The 13,373-nt window shown below is 42.8% G+C and overlaps 1 protein-coding gene across 10 annotated transcripts in view; it reads right to left on the bottom strand.

Moving 5' to 3' along the window:
* Window positions 1-13,373, bottom strand: part of ALPK1 (alpha kinase 1) — a 124,655-nt gene that overhangs the window by 23,330 nt on the left and 87,952 nt on the right. For all 10 annotated transcript variants that reach the window (XM_070452284.1, XM_070452290.1, XM_070452289.1 and 7 more), the window contains one exon: window positions 1,203-1,401. In XM_070452284.1, coding sequence (XP_070308385.1) covers window positions 1,203-1,401 — 199 coding nt within the window. The remainder of the gene's footprint in view (window positions 1-1,202; window positions 1,402-13,373) is intronic.

The following is a 13,373-nucleotide window of genomic DNA, read 5'->3' as shown; positions in this document are numbered from 1 at the left end:
ATTAGCGGTTAAGTTTCTCTCATACCTTAAAGATGATAAACCCCAAACATTATAAAAATGTCCCCAATTATGGACATTTGAATTAAGACTTTTTTTTCCCCTAAGTTCAACTCTGTTGATGTAGTTACTTTAGAAAACTATATAATAATAATAAAAAAGAAAACTATATAATAAGACCCGGGTACAATTTACACACAGCTGCAAGAACTTGAGAGTGAATGAGCTTGGGCTTTTGAAAAGTTAGCCTCCACAAGCCCATTTCTCTCATGTCCTTTTATCTCTTCCCCTCTCTGTATTCAGCAACTGTCTCATTCAGTATAGTCAGTACAGTTCCTTTTCAAAGGAAATGAAGTAGTTAAAAGATATTTTAACCTCTTCAAGTCCAGAGTTATTAAAACAATAGCAATAACTAAACTCAGTTTTAAAAATGAGCCAGTTCTGTTTCTGGGAGAGGCAACTTGCATTCTATTTTTGTCCTTTACCCTTTCAGTCTTGGAAATGAGTACAGCAGGCTACAGGTTTCTAAATCTTATGGTTATCAGTAATTTAAATAATTCAAGAATTCTATGGAAGTGAACTTTGCTGTAACACAGAGCAGGCCCCTGCCCCCACCAGCCCTCCTCTACATTACAGCCTCAGAACGTCAGCCTCATTTTTCATTTCATTCAGAGTGACAGAAGGAAAAAAAAAGATACTTTAAGGCCTAATCAGGTACTGTACCGGTGCTCCTAGTGATGGAAAAAAAATCTCAAATTACTTCAGTGGGTTTGTCAGCTCTATTGTTAGCATAGTCAAGTGGCCCTACAGAAAGGAGACAGGAGAGCTAAGAGAAAATAGTAGAATTCTAATCTGCTTTTTAAAGGCTCTTTGGTCAGAAGTATAGCAATTCAGATACCCCTGTTTGAAAGCAGCGGGACAGATTTGTTAGACGACAAAAGCTCCAATTAGTATTTTCCACCCCCTTTCACAATTTTCTCTATTGCTTTTGGCTCTGAAACCCTTTATGCCAGGGCCTTTGTGCTGGCAAGAGGCGGGTGGAAGGGCGCCGCGGCAGGCCGGCCGGCGGGAGCGCGGGAGGCGGCAACGGGAGGCCCGCGGGCCTCGGTTCCCGCCGGTCCCGCGGAAGTCAAGGAGCCCCGGGGGCAGACGCGCCCCGGACCGGGCGCCGCCGGGACGTGGGGGGCGCGCCAGAGGACGCCTACCTTCGTGCATCGAGATTCGGGCCTGGCGGACGACCAGCTGCGGGGCGATGGGCGTCGCGGGCTGCAGCCTGTGCAGCGCTTTGGCGACCCGCAGCAGCTGGCCCGAGGCGTCGAGCCCGTACAGGAGACGGTCGCTCAGGAACACGACGGCGGCGGCCGTGGCGCAGTCCCGGGCGAGGATGCAGGCTTTCAGGGACGCCTGCGGGGAACATCCACCGGACACCATCAACAGGACCGAAAGCGTGCCCGGCAGAAAAGAGAGCAGCCTTGGGACCAGGCTAGTCTAGGTATTGCGATCAAAAGAACAACAACAAAGCCTAGATCTAGGAGAGGAAACGGCAGGCGACTGAACCCAAAGACAGTCATAATCGTCGTCATCCCAATTCATTTGTGGGAGAAACTATTTGTTATTCCATTTTCTCTGTTACATTTCTAAAATTATAGAGGTGATAACATGCATATATCCTGTTATTAAAAATCCAAACAATACCGAGTCAAAATTAAATATGCCCCTTTGCTTCCAGACGCCCTACCTTATTTTCCCCCTGCCTCCCACAAATTTCATTCTTGTTCTTCCTGATAATGGTTTCTCAGAGATCTTTCCAGAACTTCCTCTACCCTTTTATATATTTAGACATTGATTGATTCCTTGCTGTGCCTTACTTTCTTCCTCCCTTTCTCCTTTTCTCCCCTTTTTCTTTCTTCTCTTTTTTCTCTCTCTTTCTTTTCCTTCCTTTCCTTCCTAAATGAAATTACACTAGACATACTGTTGTGCTATTTGGTTTCTTCAGTCATCATAACATCTAGAATAGTTTTCCACATCAGTTCATAACACCCTGCTTTATTTATTACCTACATTTTAATTAGTAAGAGATACAGAATTCTAGGTAATGTTTTATATTTATATGATCATGTTTAGTGGATGAATAAAATAAGAAACAGACATGAAAGTATAACAAAGAGTGAGAAATAGAGATTTAAATGAGGCAAAGTTTTATGGAAAAACACCATATTTAGTGCTTTTAAGGTATACAGTGAGTGAAAGTCACTCAGTCGTGTCCGACTCTTTGCAACCCCATGGACCATACAGTCCATGGAATTCTCCAGGCCAGAATACTGGAGTGGGTAGCCTTTCCCTTCTCCAGGGGATCTTCCCAACCCAGGGATCTGACCCAGGTTTCCCTCATTGCAGGCAGATTCTTTACCAGCTGAGCCACAGGGGAAGCCCAAGAATACTGGAGTGGGTAGCCTATCCCTTCTCCAGCGGACCTTCAGCCAGATTCCTTACCAACTGAGCTATCAGGGAAGCCTAAGATATTATATTAAAGGCATTATTACACTAAAGACATTGAAAGTCAAACAACTGATAACATAAATGAATTTATCACCCATTTGTTAAACTAAATCAAGTAGAATGTTTTCTGGGCTTGTTAGTTCACATATGAAGCCTAGAAAGCATTGTAAGCATTGCCCATCTTCCTACCACAATCTTTTTATAGAAACACTGCTTTCTTCATCACATAAGTACTAACATTTATTGGGCAAAACTAGGTACCAGGCACAGTGCTAAGAGCTTTATATGTATTAATTTATTTAATCATCACCAAAAATCCAAAGAGGCAGATTCTATTTAACTAATTATCAAAATCAGTATTTTAATCATCCAATTGAATTATTTCTCCCATTCTGACTCCAAATCCTACTGGGTTGGCCAAAAATGTTCATTTGGATTTTTCCAGAACATCCTATGGAAAACCCAAATGAATGTTTTGGCCAGCTCAATATTTCTTTGCATTTACACCTTGCTACCAAGAGCCACCACAATAATCCTTCTCTTTCAAACTAATGCATTCTTGTTAAGGCTTTTAACCTATTACTCTGTTTTTTAAGTTTAAAAAGTGATAATGTGCTCTTTTATTTGTCCTTTTGTTCTTAGTTGATCACTGTTGAAATTGTGACATTAATAGTAGTACCACTTGTTAAGGGGATATCTCTTCTCTCCTTTTGATGTTTCCTTCCATGTGCAGGGAGCTCAGTTACTGTAGCACTCCTGGCCTCTTTCTACTTATTTTGCCCCAGGAGAGGGGGACGATTTTGATTGGTAAACTTGGGAAGAAACTGGGCATGCATTGCTTAGCTCCTCAGTTTTTTCTTTGGGGATCAGAGTGTCTGAAGGAAACAGGGATTCTTCTCTGCTCTTCTGTGTCAGGCCTTCTCTAGAAAACCATCCTATGTGGGGTGTTCTGCTTGGTTTGGTAATTTCTGTGACTGAATGGGGAAGTCAGCATAATTCTGGGGTTCATCTAGCAGAACCCCTTGCCCTAAAACCTAGCTGTATCTTCCAAGTTAGCCTTTGTCAGAATTAAAGGTAATATTTAATCTCTAGAGTCTCCCTAACTCTTTTGTTTTCTTAGGAGGGTAAGAGGGTTGTTATTTATGGAATCTGCCCAAAGACCCCAATGTTAATCATTACCTAACACACCATGTGTGCTGTGTGCTAAGTCGCTTCAGTTGTGTCTGAAACCTTTGTGACTCTTTGTGTCCAAGGGACTCTCCAGGCAAGAATACTAGAGTGCCCTCATCCAGGGGACCTTTCCCACCCAGGGATCGAACCTGCATCTCTTTAGGTCTCCTGCATAGGCAGGCGGGTTCTTTATCACGAGTGCCATCTGGGAAGTCCACCTAACACACATAACCCTTTCTAAAGGAAACTGCTCTGCCCACAGCTCCTGCCTTTGAAGCAGCAATTTTGTGTTGACCTTGATCCCCTCTCCCCATCTTACCACCAGCTGAAGGCTAACTTAAGAGTACCTACCTCATACCTAGCCCATGACTCTGTGGCCTGGATTGAAAAATGAATTTATCAATCTAAACTAAGAAACACAGAATTTTCCAGTTGCTACAGGATAGGAAGAAGCAGAGAGTAGAGTTTAGCTAAGCTAGATTTATGTATAACACCCATGTGAAGATCCGAGAATGTGACTGTGAATCCAGATCCACATTTTCACCAATGCTATTATTAGAGTTACAGGCTTCCTTTATCATCCCATGTGTATCTTCATAATAATGTACACCCTATTCTATGCATTTGCTTGTGTGCCTCTGTTTAACTCAACCAAAAATGCCTAACTAAAACTGAAATGCTCAAAACTTCTATTGAGGATTGTCAAGTAAACCATCAATCTGAAAAACACAAGTTTTAAAATGAGAACAAGTCAGTCATTTGACATTTGTAAGACATAAATTTAAAGGTAGAAAAGGAACTTGCTAGCTTCATGTATGCCCAGCTGTTTAACATGGAGTCTCTGATCAAGAGTCCCCGCTACATTAGGTGCACAACAATACGGCCCTTTGGTTTGCAACCTCAGCTGCTATCTGCAGAACGTGCAGCATCTGCCACTGCCAGGCTCTCTTAAGCCGTTCTTTGAAACAGCAGCTCTATTCCTGTCACCCTGCTCGTGACCCTGTGGAGGGGACTCAGCAAGCCACAGTGAGCCCCTTCTCCTTGAGGTGCATGCCTGATGTGTAGTTCTGCTCTTCATTCCCATTCTGGGTAAGAGTACCTACGTGGGATGCAATGTTCAGAGGCAGGTCTGTTCTCCAGGGCTGATTCTCCTCCCTCTCCTCCTTGACAATAATGGTTTCCATCTTTGTAGGACCATATAGTTTATGAAAAATGTTCACACAAATGATTTCACTTATATTTATAGTAACTACAAAATCTAAGTAGGGTAGGGAAACGGAGACTGAGAGGCCGACTTTCCAAAGTTACAAAGTCAAAAGGGTCAGGGTCAGGCAGGAAGGAACTCAAATCTCTATCATTTTTTTTTTTTCCCTTTTCTGTTGTGGTAAAAAGCACAGAACATAAAATTTACCATCTTAGCTTTTTTTTAAGTATGGCATTCAGTAGTGTTAAGTGTATTCACATTGTTGTAAATTAGATCTTCAGAACTTTTTAATCTTGCAAATATGAAACTCAATACACATTAAACAAACCCTTTCTCCCTTCTCTCTAGCCCCTGGTAACCACCGCTTTACTTCCTGTTTCTATGAATTTGACTCTTCTAAGGTATGTCATACTAGTGAATCATACAGATTTTGTCTTTCTGTGACTGGCTTACTTGACTTAGCATAAAGTCTTTAAGGTTCATCTGTGTTGTATGTGACAAAATTTCCTTCCTTTGAAATGTTGTATGGAATATAACAAAATATACCAGTTTTTGTTTATCCATTCATCTGTCAGTGGACATTTGAGTTGCTTCCACAGCTTGACTATTGTGAATAGCACTGCTATGAACATGGGTGTACAAATATCTCTTTGAGGCCCTGCTTTCATTTCTTTCAGATATATACCAAGAAGTGGGATGGCTGGATTAAATGGTAGTTATAGTTTTAAGTTTTTGAGGAGCCGCCATACTGTTTTCCATAGAGTTGACACCACTTTACAATACTGTTAGGGGAAGCACACTGACTGAAACCGCCCACCCTGGCCAGGCACCATAGTAACCATTTGCATGAGTTGTTTTATGACAGGAGATCCTGATAAGGAATACGGAACTAATAAGCCACCACCAACCGGAAGAGTTTGGGAAAGGTTAAAAGGAGACACCGCGTGTCCGTCCACTTCCCAGAATCCCTCTCACTAGCATCCATCTTGGCTGAGCGATGCGTGCGCCACCAGGAAAGACTCTGAATTAGAATGGTTGGCCAAAGACCACCCGGAAACTAATCCCATCACCATAAAACCCGAGACTGTAAGCCACACAGCAGAGCTGTTCTCCTGGGTTCCCTTACCTACAGCTCTCCACCCGGGCGCCCTTTCCCAATAAAATCTCTTGCTTTGTCAGCACACGTGTCTCCTCGAATAATCATTTCTGAGTGTTAGACAAGAGCCCAGTTTTGGGCCCTGGAAGGGATCCCCCTTCCTGCAACAATACCACCAACAGTGCACAGAACTTCAGTTTCTTCACAACCTCAGCTAATACTTGAGGAACTAAAGTCTCTTGAGGGTCAGTCTGTCTTCTGCTTCCCCTCTGTGTCTGATCAAGGTGATTCTGGGCAGGGCCTAATCTGCACAGGAATCTGGGCATAGGAATCTGAGTCTTTGGAGTTTGAACTCTTCACTTACTGAGTTCAAACAGTGGTACTTAGGAAGCTGTATCCTGTATTATGATTAAAACATTTCTAAGAAAAAAAGAAAAACAGGGGCAAATAAAAACAAATCCCAATTGAAAAGAGTGTTCTTGTTATGCATTTTAAAATAAGGGAAAGAAAACTTTCCAGGAGATGACCTTTAATTTCAGTATTTTCAACCTCTCTAGTGAAAGCTGGTATGTACCATGAGACGAAATGATAATTTGGTGATTAACTGGAGATTATTCCAACTGGGCATTCCTTACACAGCTGAAAGGATGCTCTTTGAGTCTAGTGAGGTGGTCTTCCCGAGTTGAGGAGATGGAACTTCTAAGAGTCTGTGGAAGATAAGGTGGCCAGAGTTCACAGAGCAAAGTACCAGAAGGAGAGAGCTGCACAAAGAAAGAAATCCAGAGATCTGCAGAAGGTCCCCTTGAATCTTCAGAATACTGATCAGCTCATGTTTGGAAAGACACCACCCAAGACTGGGGAAAGAACCACTTGATTGGAACAGAGGAAACAATCCCCAAGCCTCATGTAGTTTGTATTTCTTCCAGCCAGAGTAGGAAATCATGTCGTTCACAGGGCATGGGGTAGGATGTTCAGAAATGTAATGCTTTAGTAGTGAGACAAAATTAACTTCAGAGAAAGTGGCTCTTGGCCCACTCTGAAAGTTTAGAAGCAAGCTTAAAATGGATCAAACTATTTCCTAACTCGACTGAGTTCCAGGAAAAAGTTCAAGAATATTTACAGGCACACACAGAATCTGCCATATTATAAGGTAAAATTTGTAATACCTGGAATCCAGCCAAAAATTAGCAGGCATGAAAGAAGCCTATACTAAAGAGGAAAAGAAATCAATAGAAGTTGAACCCCAAATGACACTCAAAACTGTATTTCTTAAGTTCAAGAAGGTACAGTAAAAATTAGGTGGAGTTAGGGACATTAGAGATATAAAAATGATCCTAATTCGCTTCTAGGGATAAAAAATGTCTGAGATGAAACCATAAGTATCTGGATTGTGTCCAGGGTCTTCTGTTCATTTGCCATGGCAAGTTACTTAACCTCTCTGAGTCTCAATTTCCTCATCTGTGACATGTGGATAATATCGATTTTTAGTGCTGTTTGAGAATTAGAAGAAAAGTGAGTCAAATGTTCAGCACAGATCCTGGCACATTATGGGTGCTTCATAGATGAAGGGGTACAAAGTAGGGAAGAGAATTTAATCCCTGTGCTCCCATTACCCCGTATGGCAAAATAGCAACAAACGAAGATAGACTCGTAAAATAAATGTCAGTGGAGTTTTCAATAGAGCAAAAAGGAAATAACAGATCATTCCTATAACACTGCTAAGGTTTATCTCAGAAAATAGTGAAGCCTCTCTTTTAATTTCTTTCTTCTCTTTGCCCTGTCTAAGGAGTGATATTACTAGAAACTGAGAAAAGAAAAGGAAAATGAGCAGGCTTCATGGCAGTTGGTGAAGGAAAGCTGGTGCTTGAAAGACAGCTTTCTCAGCATGCACGGGCGAGCTGCTTTTGGCTGTGGCCAATGGAGGAATCCCCCCGAGCACCTGTAAAGGATGCTGCAAACACCCTATTCTGTGTCCCGCGTGAACACGCCATATATTTGAGCAGAGAACATTGCCTCATCTATTTTTCCCCTTTCTACTCTTAAAGGGTTGAAGCACAAAAGCCTGAGAGAGGGTGACCTGCCAGACAAAGGCCCTTTGAGTTCCTTGGAAAAGTAGACTTGGAGGAGGATGGAAGGAATCCAAGTGGCCCTATTATTTCCACTTGCACTAATTAGACATTTTTCTGTCAGCTATTGAGCACTGCTGAGAGGCCAAACTCTCTGAATTCATTTCTAAAGTGTTTACAGAAGTTTGCATCTGTTTGTGTCTCTTCAGGAGGAAAATAAGCACTTCAATAGCATTGTGGAAAATCTAAACGAAGCATCCTATTCTGGAGGGCCTGGCGTCCCCACAGCTGCATAATTTAACTCCGCTCAGGGCCCGAACCTTTCGCATCTCTCTCCAAAACCTAAATGCAAAATGCAGAGAAAGTCAACTCAGGGGAATCTTTTCTTTCTTGTCATTGTCTTTCCTCTCCCTCCTTTGAAACGGCAGCCTGCTGTGCATCACATACAGATCTGGGTGGGTATCATGCTTGCAGTCCTGCTCTCGCGTTTCTACCAGCACTCTGAGAAATTAATACCCACTTTCATTTGCTGCCAAGTGAGGGGATAGTAAATTCCTCAGCAGCAAAGCCGAATACATCACCATCCTGGGAATCTCTCCCAAGTGTCTGCCCGGGGAGCACTCTGACTTCAGAAGGGGAAGAATGAAAGGGGGCCCCGGGTGTGTGGTAGGGACGGACGCTGAAGAGAAAGTTTCCCTACATGGCAAACTGTGCCTGGGTTATGCACAATTAGATTAACATGAAAGAGAGCCCCTTTCCCTCCCCCACCCCCCAAAAAAGAAAGAAAAAGAAAACAACACAAAAACCCTAACCCACTGACTACGTGGCAGTACCTTTGAAATGCATATTGGTCTACACGGTATTTGATTCAGGGGTCTTTTTGTTCGGGTTTTTAGGCCCACGACTGACTTGCCATCACAGAAGACTCAAAAATAAAATCTTCTAAGATGGTGTCACAGTAACAGAATTTTAGTGATGGAACCAATATAGCATAAGTCAAGATTTTTTTTAAAAAAGGAATTCTATTCCTTTATCTTTGCACAGTGGCTGACTTAAGAGAAAGCTTGTCCAAATATGCACTAAACTGTGTTTTTCTTGTTGAGTGAACCTGTTTAAATGAAAATATATGGGCACAGACAAAGCAGTGTGTATGCTGGATTTCTAAAGATAGGCTTTCAAATGTGCACACACACATACCCCACATTTTTTCACATCTGTTTTCAGGATGGGAAATATGGGGTTCTAATTGAGTTTATGGTGCAAAGGCAACTTCGTGGCGAGGAAGCTGAGTCAGGTGGTAAAGGAATTAAACTCCACAATGAGATTTCAATACACAGATGATTGAAAAAATGCTAAAGAGCCTGTTCTGTTGCTGAGCAGCAGAAAGGAAAAGTGTGTGCAGTTTCCGTAGTCCCTGGCATTAACGCTAGCCCGTCCCAGTGCTGAGCATCAAGTTTGGTCCCAGCCATGGGTTCAAAGCCGAGATGTGTTCACAGCAATGACAATGGCAGCTGCTCTCAAGGGGGGCTGGGTGAGGGGACTCAGAACCAAAGCCATCTGGCATTGCAATTGGCAGGCGCAGTGTAAAGGGAAATTACTGCTGCATAGCAAATTGGGAGATAGGCAAAAGGCAGGGGAAGGGGAGAGGGAGAAACGTCCCGAGGTGAGGAATTAGCAGAATAAACAAATGAAAAGTGATTGACGCCTACATAGTTACATGTCAACAATAAAGCAGAGTAAGAGTCAACCGATCCAAGTGGACTCCTCAAGGTCGAGGGAAGACCGAGCGCAAATGCTCCATGTCTGTTCACCCGCTGAACCGTCAGGAGGAGGGGGAGGGGAAAAACCTGAACTTTCTTACAGTTTATGCTCGGGGCTTATTAATATTTCATCAATCTTTCCTTCATTTTACCAGTGGAACATGCAGATTCAAGCACTTTCAGAAAAGAATTTTTGATATAACCTTTTTCTTGATCCCAATACCTGAAGATAACATTTTGGATCATCTATCCCCGCTTTCTTACCCTCCCTCTCACACATCTACTGTGTGAGAATGGAATTGTGTTGTCTGTTGAAAGAAAAAGAAAGCAATATCAAAATAGATCCACCAGGATGCTGGTGAAGCTCATGGCCCCTGAGTACCATGGACCTGCACCTGTCTTCTGGATTCCAGGTTGCTATGGCCGCAATGACTCCCGTCATCATTCCTGGTGATTTCAGGCTCCATACTGATGATTTACCCAGCACGCATGATTTACCCTGTCTCTCTTGCCTCCTTGTCTCCCGTGAGCTTGCTGTATGCTCAACCTTAGTCACTCTCGTGGTCAGAACTTGCCATTTGATTTTCTGATCTTTATCTCCTATTCTCCCAGCTTTCTTCCTGGATAGTCCAGCTTCAGTGATTCTGCAATACTTTGGGGATAGCCACACTGTCTGCTAGCTCTACTGTTTTGTTTGTTTGTTTGGCTATGCCATCAGTCCCTCATGTCCTCACCTGCCCCTTTAAATTCCATGGTGCATCAACGTAACAGCTTTTTAATAAGCATCCTTGATTCCTTTGCCACTTTCTCCTTCTGCCATATTTGTCTGGCAAGTCTAACCATGTTTACTGTTAAGGGGAAATGTTGGCCTCATGTTAGAATCACCAGAGGAGGCTTTTTAAAAATCTAGATGCCCAGATGGCACCCTTGGCCTGTAAAATCAGAATCTCTGGATGTGTGCCCAGGCATCAATTGCTCCTTACCATGCCCAGGTGATACCAGTGATCCCCAGGTGATTCCAGCGATCCCAGCTTTGAAGCCACCTGTCCCTCACCTTTAGCCTCTTTCCCCACCCTTCCCTCCTTCCTCCCTGATGAGAGTGGAGTGAGTTTTCTGATGGGAATGGCACCGCAGGCGCAGACCTTCTTCTTTCCTCTCTTTGAATCTTCCTCCCTGCTCTACAGAAAGGGAAGGGGCCTGGCAGCAACAAGATGCGTGAAGAATTTTCCAACTACTTGCCCAAAAACCTAAAGCTACGTTCTCCTGTTTTAGAATAATAAAGGTTGCTCTTTTACGTCTGTCTTTCAGTGGGTTCTGAACACAGGAGGAGAAGATGAATGTTATTTATTGTCACTTAATATTTTCAAATTTTATCTAATTCTCTGCCTAACCTGGGCTTCTACCTAAGCAAATGAATGTGGCTGGAGGAAAACACACAACTGTAACACTTTAAATTTATGACCATAGCCTGAAGCTGATCCTCAGCATGGCCAGACAATCCAGCTACTTTACACCTTTGCTTTCTAAAGCTGCCACAGCCCCTTTGACCTCCTCTACTCAACTGATGACCTGGCTTCTGAATTCACTAATAGTCAGTGAGGTGAGAGCTTCCTTATTCTCTTCCCCAAATCTGCCAACCCTCTTGTGTTATAACTCATGTGTTCTCTCTACTCCTACTGGCATGTTTAAGACCAATCACCACTTATATACTCAAATCTATCTTGCCTTCTTTACTCTAGGACATGATGCCTGTAAACACTTTCTTTCACTTCTGTATCATTCATTTCCTCATCTCTGCTGGATCATTCTTATCAGCATACAAACATTATAGCTTCCATCTTAAAAAGTCCTTCCTTAACCATATATCTCTTAGTCCTTTCAGAATGATATAACAATAATGTCATAAACTGGGTATTTTATGAGCAATAGAAGTTTATTTCTCATAGTTCTGGGGATTGGGAAGTCCAAGATTAAGGAACTAGCAGATCTGATGTTGGGTGAGGGTGTTCTTCCTGGTTTACAGGTGGCATCTTTTCTCCGTGTCTCTCTGGAACCTCTTTTTAAGGGCACTAATCCCATTCATGAGGACTCTGTCCTCAAGGCCTAATCACTTCCCCAAATCACCTCCTCCAAAACCATCACCTTGAAGGGTAGGATCTCAACCTATGAATGTGGGAGGAAAGGGTACAAATACCCAGTCCCCAGCCTTCTCCTTCTAGCACCTGTCCCGTTTCCCTGTCGCTCCTTACAGTCAATCTCAAGAGAGTTGTCTAAACTCACTGTCATGCTTTCTCGCCTCCCACTTTTTAAAAAATCTATAGCTTTCATCCCCAACACTCCACTGAACCCATTCTTTTAAAGGTTGCCAACAGCCTCCAAATCCAATGATCGTTTATTAATCCTCATCTTATTCAAACTCCTAGAAGCCTTTGGCTGTGACAATCAATCCCTCCTTTTTTATTCATGTGACTTCTGGTATTTCACACTCTCCTGGTTTTCTTTCTCCTTCATTGACTGCTCACTCTACTTTACTGGCACATCCTTTCCCAGACTCTGAATGTTGACAGCCCAAGGATTCAGTCCTAAGACTGCTTCCGTTCTCTAGCACACACTCATTTAGACGGTCCCCTGGCCTCAAATATGACTCATGTTGGTAACACCAAACTAAAACACTATCCTATTGTCAAGCAATTATCCTCCAATTAAAAATAAATAAATTTAAGTTAAAAAAGAAAAAAAAATACTCTTCTGAGTCTCTTTCCTGCAGTGCTGTGCAGTATACAAAATTGCCTACGCAATAAATAGCCTGATGTGGATGTCACTTACATATCTCAAACTTAATATGTTTGAAACAGAACACTTTAATTTCTCTTCTGTACTTGCTTCTCCATTTCAATAATGACAACTCATTCCTTCATTTGCTGAGGACAAAACTTTAGAGTTTTCACTCTGTGGCTCTTCTCTCATACTCTATATTAATCCATCTGCAAATGATACTGGCTGCACCTTTTTAAAAAAAATATTTATTTAAAAAAATTGGAGCATAGGGCTTCCCTGGTGGCTCAGGGGTTAAGAATCTGCCTGTCAGTGCAGGGGTCACAGGTTCAATCCCTGCTCTGGGAAGATACCACATGCTGCAGAGCAACTGAGTCCGTGCACCGTAACTATTGAGCCTGTGCTCTGGGGCCTGGGAACCGCAACTACTGAAGCCCGTGAACCCTGGAGCCCATGCTCAGCAACAAGAGAGTCTCCACGACGAGAATCTTGTGTGCCGCAACTAGAAAGGAGCTCCCGTTTGCAGCAACTAGAGAAAGCCCATGCAGCAGTGAAGACCCAGCACAGGCAAAAAAATAAATTAGTTAATTTAAAAAACTGGAGTATGATCGCTTTTCAGTGTTGTGTTAGTTTCTGCTGTACAACAATATGAATCAGCTATAAGTATGTATATATATCCGTCCCCTCTTGAATCTTTCTCCCACCCCCTCATCCCACCCCTCTAGGTCATCACAGAGTACTGAGCTGAGCTATACCGCTCAGCTATACAGCCGGTTCCCACCTTGAAAATATGCACAAGCCCTGAC

This window comes from Odocoileus virginianus, chromosome 21 (genome assembly GCF_023699985.2).
Source record: "Odocoileus virginianus isolate 20LAN1187 ecotype Illinois chromosome 21, Ovbor_1.2, whole genome shotgun sequence".
In the NCBI taxonomy this organism is placed as follows: Eukaryota; Metazoa; Chordata; class Mammalia; order Artiodactyla; family Cervidae; genus Odocoileus; species Odocoileus virginianus.
The sequence above is the reverse complement of the archived record's forward strand: the minus strand, read 5'-3'. Positions and strand labels throughout refer to the sequence as shown.